At 41.2% G+C, this 13,596-nt stretch overlaps 1 protein-coding gene across 2 annotated transcripts in view; it reads left to right on the forward strand.

Annotated features, from left to right (window-relative positions):
* Nucleotides 1-13,436, forward strand: part of LOC109083090 (histone-lysine N-methyltransferase 2D-like) — a 33,449-nt gene extending 20,013 nt beyond the window's left edge. For both annotated transcript variants that reach the window (XM_042751289.1, XM_042751290.1), the window contains exons 35-54: nt 20-143; nt 594-681; nt 760-820; nt 1,192-1,424; nt 1,512-4,466; nt 4,544-4,687; nt 4,803-4,967; nt 5,154-5,301; nt 5,398-5,479; nt 5,575-5,750; nt 5,837-5,961; nt 6,054-6,189; nt 6,301-6,416; nt 6,512-7,832; nt 7,919-8,055; nt 9,680-9,810; nt 9,903-10,188; nt 10,281-10,354; nt 10,436-10,544; nt 10,638-13,436. In XM_042751289.1, coding sequence (XP_042607223.1) covers nt 20-143; nt 594-681; nt 760-820; nt 1,192-1,424; nt 1,512-4,466; nt 4,544-4,687; nt 4,803-4,967; nt 5,154-5,301; nt 5,398-5,479; nt 5,575-5,750; nt 5,837-5,961; nt 6,054-6,189; nt 6,301-6,416; nt 6,512-7,832; nt 7,919-8,055; nt 9,680-9,810; nt 9,903-10,188; nt 10,281-10,354; nt 10,436-10,544; nt 10,638-10,730 — 6,704 coding nt within the window. In that variant the 3' untranslated portion in view covers nt 10,731-13,436. The remainder of the gene's footprint in view (nt 1-19; nt 144-593; nt 682-759; nt 821-1,191; nt 1,425-1,511; nt 4,467-4,543; nt 4,688-4,802; nt 4,968-5,153; nt 5,302-5,397; nt 5,480-5,574; nt 5,751-5,836; nt 5,962-6,053; nt 6,190-6,300; nt 6,417-6,511; nt 7,833-7,918; nt 8,056-9,679; nt 9,811-9,902; nt 10,189-10,280; nt 10,355-10,435; nt 10,545-10,637) is intronic.
* The last annotated feature ends 160 nt before the right edge of the window (nt 13,437-13,596 follow it).

A 13,596-nucleotide genomic window follows, 5' to 3' on the forward strand; every position in this document is an offset into this window, starting at 1 on the left:
AAAATCTTGTTTTTCTCAGATCTGGATAAAATCATGACAGATGACATAATGGATCCTATTGCGAAGGCTAAAATGGTTGCACTGAAAGGAATTAAAAGGGTGTTGGCTCAAGATCCTATGGGTGTAACACCAGGAATGAATAGGTAGTGTTTTTGTCTTTGACATAGTAAAAAAAAAAAAAAAAAAAATATTCACAAAAAAACTGTGTACGATATTATTTAAATTTGAAGTGAAAATGCTAGTTTCTTTTTTAACATCTATTGTATGTGTATTAATAAACTTGTACATAGAGTTCAGACATAAGAAAAACAATGGTCTAGGCAGGTTTTTACAGTTTAAATCTGGAAAATGCAATTTTTGTTTTTCTTTTATAATTTGAATTTGAAAAATTTGGTGCACACTTCATGTGGTAGATGCATTATGCAATTGCCTTAGATCTATTATAGCTTCTTAATACAGTAATATAGATCTAAATGTAGTATTTAGATTTAGAAGTGGTTTTGTTCCTTTGCTAAATTTCCTGGTTGACATTTCCATAAAAGTGGCCACTTAGTTTCTGTTTCAGATTTAATTTCAATTTTATTTAACTTTAGGCAACAAGTGTCTCTTTTGGCTCAGAGGTTAACCTCTGTCCCTGGAAATGAGGATTCCCAGGCTCAGCTTGCTCCTGGGTCTTCCAAGGTAAGTTTGGCATTCTTCTGCAGTTCACATTTCATTTGAAATTAATATACTTTCTTAACCTTAATCCTTCTGTTTTAGGAGGGAGAAGGCAGCAACCAGGTTCAAACAAGACCAAATCCTCCGCAATTTGGCATCATCAGTATGTTTTGCATTTCTAATATTCTTTTTTTTTTTTTTTTATATATATAAGTAAACCACCCCCTCAATGCTATTATTACTCTTTCCTTTATTGAAATATTACATTCCCTATGTACACATTTAGAGTCTTATGATTTTGGCAGTGATGAAAACAATCCAGACAATAAAATGGAATTCTGATTTCTGATTGCAGAAATTTGACACTATTTCAGAGTCTAGATTATAACATGGAAGTCTGACTATGTGTTGCATAGAGAACATAGGTTGCTCAGAATTGTGGACAGTGTATAGGCACACATTGTGCATTTAGGTTATAGACAGTTTAGTTTACTTCATGCTATTAATGTTCTTGGGCCATCACATTTATAACAGATGATGCTGAGCAACACCAATATGAAGAATGGCTTGTGCACACCCAGCAGTTGCTGCAAATGCAGTTGAAGTTCTTAGAAGAGCAAATTGGAGCACATCGTAAATCCCGTAAAGCTCTGTGTGCCAAGCAGCGCACTGCAAAGAAAGCTGGACGTGAATTTGCAGAAGCAGATGCTGAAAAGCTCAAACTGGTCACTGAGGAACAAAGTAAGATCCAGAAACAGTTGGACCAGGTATGCAAAATGTCTTTTTACAAATATATTTGAGAGATTTTATCTTGAAAGTCATTCAGCTAAGAACAATAAAATGGGCTTTTCTAGGTGCGTAAACAACAAAAGGAGCACACCAATCTTATTGCAGAGTACCGAAGCAAGCAACAACAGCATCAGCAAGGGTCTTCCATACTAGCTCCAGGGCCCTCTACGCAGGCACCCCACATGCTTTCCAAGATGCCTGGACAAATGATGATGGGCCAACAAGGAGCACCAATTATTGGTCAACCGCCTGGAGGAATGCCTCAGGTAGGGATGCCTCAAGGAGGCATGCCAGTTAGAATGCCACAAATGCAACCTTTTGGTGGAGCCCAGCCTTCTCTCCCACTCGGACCTGGCACTGTGCAACAAGTGCCACCTCCTGTTTTTTTCCAGCAAGCTCCTGGAGCACAAGTACCAGATCCAAGAGTCATACAGGAACGACAGTTACAGCATAGAATGCAAATGGTCCAAAAAATGCAGCAGCAACAACAACAACAACAGTTGATAATGGGACAGCAGCCCATCTCACATCAATCTCAGCAGCCTGGTGTAATGAATCAGCAGCCTGGAGCCATGGGCAACCAGCCAACCCAAGTTTTGATGGGCAATATGGGGCAGCAGCAACCAAGCTTACAACAAGGATTAATGAATAACCAGCAAAATCAGCAGGGGTTAATGCAAACGACTCCAGGTATGATGGGAAACCAGGCTATTGGGCCGACGCAACATAATGTCATGGGCCAGCCAATGACTCAAACCGTAAATATGATTTCAGGCCAGCCACAGGGTATGGTTGGTAATCAACAAATTGTTCAGCAGCTTCAGAGACCTCAGGGTTTGATGGATCAGCACGGGCCAGGTGGACAGCATGTTGTTAGGGGCCCACCAACCCAACTCACGCCTCAACAGCAGAGTGTAATGGCTCAGCGCATGCTCATGTCACAACAGCAACAGAATGCTGCAAAAAACCTTGCTCAACTTCAGCAGCAACAAATTTCACAACTGAAACAACCAATGCAGGTTGGTCCATCTGAGCCACAAAGAGCTTTAGAAACTCAACAATCAGGGAATACCCAAGGGGTTACTGAGAACTTACAGCAAGGTGTCCAAGATCTTCAAAATCCTGATCATAAAAATGGAGGACTACTTAGTCCAAAAACACCACCCCAGCAGGGTGGACCTCCTACACCACTTCAAATGCAACAACAGGGATCTAGTGGAGAGCAGCAAAGTGGTGTTGGACAGCCACAGCAAGCACATGCTTTTCTGGGGCAACAACAGACAGCACAGCCTCAGTCAAACCAGAATATTGGAGTAGCAGAACAACATGGTTTTGTGGGAAACCAACAGGCTGGATCTCATCTTAAAGTACAACCACAGCAACAACAGATGCAACTTGGTCTTCAGACCCAGAACACCATACAAATAAAACAGGAAGATCAGCAAATGTGCTTTATGTCACAACAGCAAGCTTGTCAGATTGCTGCTCAACAACCACAGAATGTGCTCGGCCAAAATAATGGTCAGACTCAAACTACAATGACCGGCATTACAAATCAACAGCAGCAAGCTCTCTTGACTCAACAGATGGGCATTCCTAGAGGCCAGCAGATGATGATGACTCCAAGGCCTGGTGTGCCAACAGGGCAAATACGTGCCCCTATTAACATTCAGGCCTTCATTGCACAGAACCCCCAACTGCGTCACCTGACTCCCAGCCAACAGTTGCAGCAAATTCAGGCAATGATTGCTCAGCGACAGCTACAACAAGGCCAGATGCTAAGAATGCAAGGTCAGGCTCAGGGACAAATGCGTCCCCAGATCCCACAGGGGCCCACAGTTGGTCCACGGATGCCAGGTCTTGAAACCCAACAACAGCAGCACCGCTTTGGATTAGCAGGCAAACACGGTCCAGTTGGCACTCAACAGCAATCAGGAGCAATGGTACAATCATCTAGTATGGCTCCACAGTTTCTTCAAGGTGTTTCAGGGGCTATGCAGCAGCCTTCTCAAGGACCTTTGCCTCAGTACATTAATAGTGCTCAGCAGCAGCAGCAGATGTTACAACAGCAACAACTACATCAGCATCAGATGATGAGGGGTCAAGTGCCCAGGCCAGTAATGGGTCAAGTTCGTGCCACAGCACCTGGACATATGGCTAGACCGATGTCTCCTCGCCAGTTAGTGGGTCAGGGTTCTCCTGGAAGCCCGCTTTCTAATCAGCAAAGGCTCATGAGGATTTCTCAGACTCCACCAGGCCCCCAGCTCCTTCAGCAACAGCAGGCCCATATGGCAACAGCACTGAGCCCTTTTCAAGCCTCTCCCTCTCATGCGGGTTCTCCTGCAGGGTCTTCTGTTCCAGAACCTGGTTCAAGCCCAGCATCTGTACATAAACCTGAGCCAGGCACCTTGTCCCTCTCTAGTCACGTGTCATTGCCTTCTAGGCCAGAAAATGTTGTAGGAAAGAGTAGCCCCTTTAGCCAGACTGGGGGATCAGTAGCTTCACCTTTGAGATCTCCAATTGCCAAGACTCAGAGCCCCAATACTGAAACTCTATCAGCTCCATTTCCACTCAATGGTCCATCTCCTCAGTCAGCACAGAACCCACACCAAGCAATAACTGCTGCCCAAGTATCTGACAGTCATATGTCTCAAGCAACTCAACTGCCCAGTGAAATAACACTGCAAAACATCAAACAGGAACCACGTGAATTCCAGTGTGACACAGGAGGAAGTGTAGAGGCCCATTCTGAATGCATAAAGAGGGAAATTTCTGGAGAGGCAGTCACTGCTATTGCGAACTCTATTCCGGGCTCTAGATGTCAAGCAGGTGATCTTGGATCTCAAATTCAAAGGACGGAGACTGGCCAACAGCTTCTACAGAAACTTCTTCGAACCAAAAACTTACAAATGGCTTCTCAGAGGCCCCAAGATGGCATTCATAATGAGATAAATGGGCACATCAATAGCAAGCTGGCAATGCTGGAGCAGAAGCTTCAAGGAACTCCACGCAACATGGAGGTACGACCAAAAAAGCCACTTGATTGTGTGCATGTACATGTTTTGAGCTTCTAATTTTTATCTGCTACCGTTTTTAGGATCTGCAGTCACTCACAAAGAGAACTCCAATAGTCAAGGCCAAACGTACCACAAAAGCTGGAGAGCGTGGGCCAAACTCTAGAAAGAAAACCAAGAAAGAAGAGGCTGGAAAAACTGAGGCAATAATGAAGCAGCTGAAACAAGTATGTGGCATTGGCTTATTGAATATTTGTTGTATTCTGTAAGAGTGATGCTATGCTATGAAAACTTTGGATTAATATTATATTAAACCATTGCTCTCTTATGGTTAACCCACAGGGACATACTCTTCTTCCTTTGATGGAGCCCTCCATTACTGCTAGTCTGGATTTGTTTGCTCCTTTCGGCAGCAGTCCAGCCAATGCTAAGGCCCAGCTGAAAGGCTCATTTGGAAATGCAATGCTGGACAATATTCCAGACTACTATTCCCAACTTCTTACAAAGGTATGGTATAGTTTGGCATTTTGTATACCTTTCAGTACACAATGGAAGACATGTTCCTTATTCCAAAGACTGACAGAATACAGAATAGGATGCAACCAGATTGTAATGACTGCAACACTTTTTTAAATATATTTTTTCAACATGTAATATCCATATTTTGAGATGTTCTTTGTTTTTTTGTATAAGAACAACCTCAGCAATCCTCCAACACCACCATCATCACTTCCTCCAACTCCACCACCTTCTGTGCAGCATAAGCTTCTAAATGGAGTGACACCTGTAGAAGAACTAGCAGAAGGTCAGAAAGAGACAGAGGCATCAGAGGATACCATGGGTAAGACACCATATTGATTCTGATTCATTAGTGTGACGGTTTGATGGCGTGACTTTTTTGCAGAGAATTTTTTTTCCTTTTTCCTTTTACTTGAAGGTTCTGTTCCAGAAGAAGTTAAGAGTGTGGACATACTAGCAGCTCTCCCTACTCCACCTCACAATCAAAACGAAGATATACGGTAAATTACCAGCTCTATAATGCAGTATGTTCCACAGAACAACTAATCTTAAACTTATGTATATGTCACTGCACTAATGGATTCTTTCAACTCAGGATGGAGAGCGATGAGGACAGTGATGCTCCAGACAGCATTGTGCCCGCGTCCTCACCTGAAAGCCAACTAGGTGATGAGACAACACGCTTCCCCCATCTGCTGGGTCCCAAAGAGGAGGAAGATGAGAGGGCCATCTCTCCTGTTATACCCATTATTCCTCGTTCTGCCATCCCAAGTATGTGGTATCATTTGGAAATTATTTTAATTTGTTTGCTTGAAACTTTAATGACTGACCGACTTGCTGATCTTACCCATGTACAGGTTTTGCAGAGACAAAACCATTTGAGTCAGTGGATGGAAAAGTTGTAGCCTCATCCAGCCAGTGGGACAAAACCAAAAGCAATGAAGTGTCTGTAACCTTCATGCTTTCCTCAGCTGCAGCAAAGGTTTCAAATCTCTTAATGTCTTTACCCCCAAAAAAACTTAAGGTAATTTTGCGTGACAATATTTAAGTACTGTTTTGAATTCTCTTCAACAGAATCTCAACACAGTGATGTTGGCAGTTGCCCAACTGCTGCACATACGCATGCCAAGTTCTTACGAGGCGGCTTTTCCCCAGAGTTCTGGTAGAGCAGGTGTTGGACCTGGGAAAGTACCTGACTCTTCCAACCCAGGTAATGCACTCAAGCTGTCATTCAACATTCTCAAAGTGTTGGCTAAATGTTTAGCTGCTGCTTTTTTTTTTTTTTTTTTTAAGCAAGGTTGTTTTTTTTTTTTTTCTTCAGATATGAAGGCGGACCCTTCTGCAAGCCATGATGCAGAATGGCTTAGGCAGTTTGATGTTTCCCTCCCAGGGTGTACCCTGAGGAAACAAGTTGATATTCTTGCTCTCATCAAACAGGTGAGTTTCCTGAGAATTTCATTTGTTTTTTGTAAATGTCTTCTTGCTTTTGAGAAGTACATCACATTTCTTCTGACATTTTCACACTTTTGCAGGAATGCCAAGAGCAAGAAGATAGACCTGCTCAGCACTGTTACATGACGAATGTTTCAGATCTGGATGTGCGCCACCTGCCTGTTATTCCTGTTGAGGTTTCTCCACCTCCATCACCATCGCCACCTCCACCCCCATCATCTGCTGTAGCTGAGCCAGAAAATATCACTCAACCTGAGCCCAAACCTGAACCAGATGCACCAGTTCAGACTGCATCCTCTCCTTCCGCAAGCCCAAGTGCACCTGTCAGAACTGAATCTATAGTTAAATTGGAGTCTCACTGCTCCCCTGTTGCAATGGAGTCTGAATCTCAAGAGCCTGTGGTCCTTCCCCAAGCTGCTCCATCAGAAGAACAACAACCTTCTGCTCCAGCTAGTTCCCCTCCTCTAGACTCCCCCACGATGGAGATGTCCCTCAAACCCATCAAACACCGTAGCAGGCCTCTTTCTGATGAAGAAGAAGAACGACCCAAGGTCAAAAAATGGAAGGGTCTGCGCTGGAAGCGTCTCCAGATAGTCATCACTATTCGGAAGGGAGGCTCTAAGAAAGAGAACAGCCGTGAAGTTTCCGAGCTCATGGAGCGCCTCCGCATTACGCTGAAACCAGACAAGCTTCCCCGAGACAAGCGCAAGTGCTGTTTCTGCCACGAGGAGGGAGATGGTGCCACAGATGGTCCTGCACGCTTGCTTAACATCGATGTTGATCTGTGGGTGCATCTTAACTGTGCTCTGTGGTCCACTGAGGTGTATGAGACCCAGGGCGGTGCACTTATTAACGTGGAGGTTGCTCTTCGACGTGGACTACGCACCCGCTGTGCCTACTGTCAGAAGACGGGTGCTACTAACAGCTGCAATCGTTTGCGTTGCCCGAATGTTTATCATTTTGCCTGTGCAATCCGGGCACGCTGCATGTTTTTCAAAGACAAGACTATGCTGTGCACCCAGCACAAGCTCAAAGGCCCCAGTGAAGAGGAGCTTAGCAGTTTTGCTGTTTTTCGACGCGTCTACATCGAGCGAGACGAGGTGAAGCAGATCGCAAGTATCCTGCAACGTGGCGACCGCATTCACATGTTCCGTGTTGGTGGGCTCATCTTCCATGCCGTGGGCCAGCTCTTGCCCTCTCAGATGGCTGCATTTCACTCGCCCACTGCTATCTTTCCAGTGGGCTATGAGGCCACAAGAATTTACTGGAGTACTCGTGTGCCAAACCGCAGATGTCGCTACCGTTGTCGCATCAGTGAGCAGGATGGCAAGCCCCTGTTTGAAGTGCGTGTACTGGAGCACGGGTATGAAGATCTGCACTTCCGAGACACCACTCCAGATGGTATGAAAATCTCCGTTTATATTCTGAAATTACTGTAAATGTAATCCTAATGGAATGTTTTATAATGCTAACGTCATGCTCTTCAGGAATTTGGTCCATGATAGTGCAGCAGGTTACCAAGCTGCGTGATGAAGCAGCCATGTTGAAACTCTTCACCGAGCATGTCAAGGGAGAGGAGATGTATGGACTCACTGTCCACGCAGTGATGCGAATCACTGAATCGGTGAGAAATGAATAAGTATGGTTGGGAACTGAGAACTGTTAACAAAAGAACAGTTACCATAGGGGTTGGCTATACACTGGTAAACACAATTAACCGGGAGATATTTGTCAACTGGTAGAGATTTTAGACTATTGTCTCTTATTATGGTTACATGCTCACTTAATGTTGCTGTGCTACGTGGTCATGAAAACGTATTGTTTGCACGTATATTTAAGCATTATAGTTTAAAAACAGTTTTTAAGCCATTGAAATGCAATCAGCAGCGAAAGAGAACTCATTTCTATATATGTGCGTGCTATCTGAGAGACACGCATGTGAACAGTGCTCAAAGTGCGCAGGAGTACTGAGTTATTTTTGCTGCTTTATAGGCCTTGAATGGTTAAATACACTTATATGAGTCCAGATGCCCGTCTTTGCTGGTATCCAATTTGGGTCTTAAGTGAAAGCAAACAGCTGAGAAAGTCTAATATTCCTGCTGTCTGTCATTTGGTAATCAAATAACAAATGCGAGAAAATCTCTCACTGCTCTTCACTAAATCACTTTTGTAACTTTAATAAGAAATAAACATTAAATTTACACAGTGAAGAATATGCAGTGTTTTATGTATTCAGTTACTTTATACAATGCATGTAGCATTTCCTATTTATTTGTTCTACTGTCTATTTTTATATCAAAGACCTTATTTAAAGCAAAAACAACTATATCATGATGAGACGTGCCAGTATTCGGTGATGCGATATATCACGATAATTAAAATACCTCAAAATACCAAGAATAATTATTTATTACAAATTATTCAGAATCTTGAATGCATTTTAAAAATACTTTCCCCATCAACTGGTTAAAACGCACAACACTGCTGTATGCTGTGTCAGACATGTACGCGCACTGATGTAACAAGCACAGATGAGAAGTGCATGGCGGAACACTGAGAGATGCTCTGAATGAAAGCACATTCACTCTCTGACAGCAGATGGCGCTGAGCAGCAGAAATGCAGCCGTTATCCCAGAAACGAAGTAAACTGCCAATGAATAATTCTTCTAAACATTTGTTAATCTTAGGTAATGATTTGATAAATTTGATAAAACGTTGCAATTGTTATTTAATGAGCTAACATGAACTAAGAGCAAAGATTAATAACTTCTGTAGCAAATGTAGCTATTGTGAATGTTAATGCATTAACTAAGGTTAACTAATGAGATCTTATTGTAAAGTGATACCTATTGTTATTTATAATTCTTTTGCACTTTAATCTCAAAAAATTTTAACTTTATAATTTTTTGTGTAATGCTTTATTGTATTTAAATGTTGTAAGTTATTTTTGTTAGAAGATAAAAGTTATAAACCTGTTATACTGTATTATGACAACACTTTTTTGTAACTAAATTTCATAATACTGTATACTGTGATAAAAGCATTAGTAATTAATCACAACGTGAAAATGTGATACTGTCATATCCCTAATCATGATATATATTGTTACCGTGAAATAAAATTAAGATTTTGGTCATCGTCCACCCCTAAGTTAACATATAACTACTTATAATAATAGTTTTCTTAAATGGCTTTATTGTAATAATGAACAATATTGTTATTTTTTGTTACTTACCTATATCCTTCAGCTTCCTGGTGTGGAAAACTGTCAGAATTATACGTTCCGATATGGCCGCCATCCTCTCATGGAGCTTCCACTCATGATTAATCCTACAGGCTGTGCACGATCAGAACCCAAAGTTCTCACCCACTGCAAAAGGTAATGAACAAAAGAAACTGAAGTCCTTATGTGTCAGATAAGTATGGTTTGGAGATTGTAAGGTTCTAATGTATTTTTTTTCTGCTTTTCAGGCCTCATACTCTGAACAGCACGAGTATGTCCAAAGCCTATCAGAGTACATTTACAGGAGAGATCAACACCCCATACAGCAAGCAGTTCGTTCATTCCAAATCTTCTCAATATCGTCGGTTGAAGACGGAGTGGAAGAACAATGTGTACCTGGCCCGTTCTCGCATTCAAGGACTGGGTCTGTACGCCGCGAAAGACCTTGAAAAACACACCATGGTCATTGAGTACATTGGCACCATAATTCGCAACGAGGTTGCAAATCGCAGAGAGAAGATTTACGAGGAGCAGGTTTGTACATGTCAAGCTTCCAACATATATTTGCTCTAATTGTCCTTTTCTTTTTTTTTTTTTTTTTTAAACTTGATATTTTCTTCAAACAGAACCGTGGGATCTACATGTTCCGCATTAATAACGAGCATGTGATTGATGCCACCTTAACTGGCGGTCCTGCCCGGTAAGATCATACTTCCTGTGCTCTTCTTGCAATCCAAGTGTTTGATTTGGGTCTTAGTTTCTGAATTCTTCCTCTCCCTAGTTATGTTAATCATTCTTGTGCACCCAACTGTGTCGCGGAAGTTGTGACGTTTGACAAAGAGGACAAGATCATCATCATATCCAGTCGCAGGATCCCAAAGGGAGAAGAGGTTAGTTACAGTAATCTTTTCCTTTTTATTTTTTTGCAATGCTATTGTTCCCCAGTGTAATGCTTTTTATTGTCCTCTCTCAACCTATTTTAGCTGACATATGACTATCAGTTTGACTTCGAGGACGATCAGCACAAGATCCCCTGCCATTGTGGAGCCTGGAATTGCAGAAAGTGGATGAACTAACAGGGACAGAGAAAGAGTCCGACCCGTCTTTGCTGCCTGGTGCCAGAACACTCCTGCGCCAAAGCCTGTTATATTCTTACTATCCAGTTAATAAGCTGCTCTAAATTGAGGAAGAAACGTTCACTCTCAGTCACCTGAAAGACAAGACTTTGTTATTCACAACAAGAGCCAAAGCTTTGAAGAGTAAACTTTTGATGCCACAACCTTTTACAGATGAGCTCAAAGGTGTTGGACCTGCTTGAATCTTTCGTGTTGATTAAAAAGTACACCTCTGCCAAAAGCACCTCTACTTCCTCCACTGTTTCCTCCTACAATAAGCTGACTCTGGCTGCAATCGATCCCTTCGACATCTACCAAAATACCTGAAGCTATAGCATATCAATACACTTAGATAAGAACTCAGTGAAGATGTTTGATTAAAGCCATGTAAGTACTCAAAAATGAACTAGTACACTTTAGCTTGGACCTATCCTTTCTGCTACCACCCTTTCCGTCACCCCAGATAAACGCTCTCCCATCAAATAATCAATGAAGATCGTGGACATTGGCAAGACAATCCTGGAGTGGCTCTGCGTAGAACTGTGATGAGATAGGATAACGTCGAAATACTATTGACCTGTGGCTCGAAAGGCACCAGATGTTTTATTATATTGAGTTAAAAGGTGGGTTTATTTCACCCAGTCTACCTCATTGAGTTTGTGGGACGTCACTGCTTTGTATTAAACTGTTAAGTGCTACTGTGGAAAGGGGAAGGCAGGAATGTGTCCATGGCAATTGCCTTCTCGGATAAGCAGGGAAACTTAAGCAGCAGGTTTGCTTCTATCTATATTTTGCTTTCTGATGATTACAATAGTGAGCCAGTGCAGATCTTTTTAATTTGATTATACAAATGAGATACAGTATATGACAATGCATTACTTAGAGCAATCAAAACTCAAACGGGTGTCTCAGAGGCCACCTTTTTCCGACTGTAGATATCATGTAGCTGCGTCGACACACATGCAGATCATGCTTTTAGTGTAGAAACGCTCATCCGGATTCTCTCGCGTTCTTGACGACGGAGCAAATTATGAGAAAGGGCCACAGTGCGGATCCACGTTGGTGCAATTTGAAAGATCATAGGGCAAAAAAACAAAAAACTAGTGATGCAAGACTGCCACTGCATTCAACATGTTTTCCCATCTTGAATCCTTCCATCCTGCGTTCATTAGATCTCCGTATGGATCTCATCACTCCAACCAGGACCCTTAGGTGTAAAGCCTCTTCCCTTCTGTGATAGTGGACTGTTGTAAACTTACTGTAGTGAGTCTTTCTCTGCCTGCTGATGGCCGGTTGTATCTAATCTATGTATTGTGGTTTGATAGTGGTAGCACAGTCTACAGGCTTGACGCAGTGATGGAGGAAGACTTCAAAAGGGCATTCTTTTATATTAAAGTAATTTAAAACGGTAAAAAAAACAGTTGAATTTCAAAGAAGGGAGTTGAACAAAGTCTCCACATAGGCCATGCTACTTTGTTCCTTTCTCCCCTGACTTATGACCTCACATTAAGAATAAATGCAAAATGTATAAACTGTACATAATAGGGGTCTAAACTCTTTATCCAGCCCCTTTTTAATCGAATTCAAAATTGTAGAGAAATAAAATTCATGAAAAAAGCAACCACTGGATATCATTTTATCAGAAAACTAAATGTGTATATATATCTATAAATATATGTAAAATGGCAAACTAAGTAATATCTTTATGTATATGAACCAGAGTGTTTTTGCATTTAACTTTTTTTTTTTTTTCTATCTGCATTTTTCCTACAAGACCATATACAGTTTAACTAAAAAGGTGTGATGTTTCTCTTGTCTTCAATGAATTTCGGAAGACTTGATGCGGTGAATGGCAAACATTGAAGATGGGAAAGTTTTTTTCATGGAAATAGATACTACTTTTGTTTTGTTTTTGAAAGATACAGCAGTAAAATGGTGCATAGCATTTGTGTATTTATGTAATATTGTTCACGTATATTTCTTTTATTTATGCTACTGCTTGTGAATTACTGAACCCTGTCCTTGAATCAGTGACAGTTTGATTAGCATATACAGTAAATGGAAAATCTTGAATCTCCCAAGATGATGCTGTTTTTGATTCATGTCCTGTTGTTTTCTTCCCCTCCCCTCCCTGTAGAAGTGAATGTTTTATATGACTTATGAAAAAGGCCGCAAAGCCGGAAAATGGTATGACTTCAATAATCGAAAATATCTTCATTAATTACATGTGAATTGCACTCAGCATTATTTTATTTATACATCTTCCGAACTAGCATCGGTTCTTTTAAGGCTAGTCTGTTAATAAACACGGGCGCTTACTGGATTTTAAGTAACTCTCGCCCCCTTTTGTTCTTTTGAAATCTCTTAATTTAAGGTCTCTACTCGTGTTGTAATTAAATCCTGATTTTGGTTTTCAGCCTGATCTACTTTTTAAAAAAGATGCTGCAACTGTACAGCAGAGCTACTTTTAGGGAAGATGAATAAAATGGTCATTTTTATTGTATGTGGCATGTTTTGTATGGATATAATTTTGAATTGTACATATTTTTTGACGTCAGAGGTTGCATCTCTTTATATACGGCTGTCCCTTTCCCTCCCAGCCCTCCATTAATTTCTTTGTCTTTGCTTTCTTTCTTGTAAAGAAAAATAAAATGCATTTTAAATATAGTTTTCTATGTTGTCACATAAAAATTAATGTGTAAAAAATTTGAAGCTTAGAAACTTATCACATTGAGTGGCATCTTTCATAAGCAAAATTTGAATAGAAATTCACAATTTTATATAGAAATTGATATAATGGTACTATTTTAGAATTATAAAATATTAA

Source organism: Cyprinus carpio, chromosome B23, assembly GCF_018340385.1.
Source record: "Cyprinus carpio isolate SPL01 chromosome B23, ASM1834038v1, whole genome shotgun sequence".
NCBI lineage: Eukaryota > Metazoa > Chordata > Actinopteri > Cypriniformes > Cyprinidae > Cyprinus > Cyprinus carpio.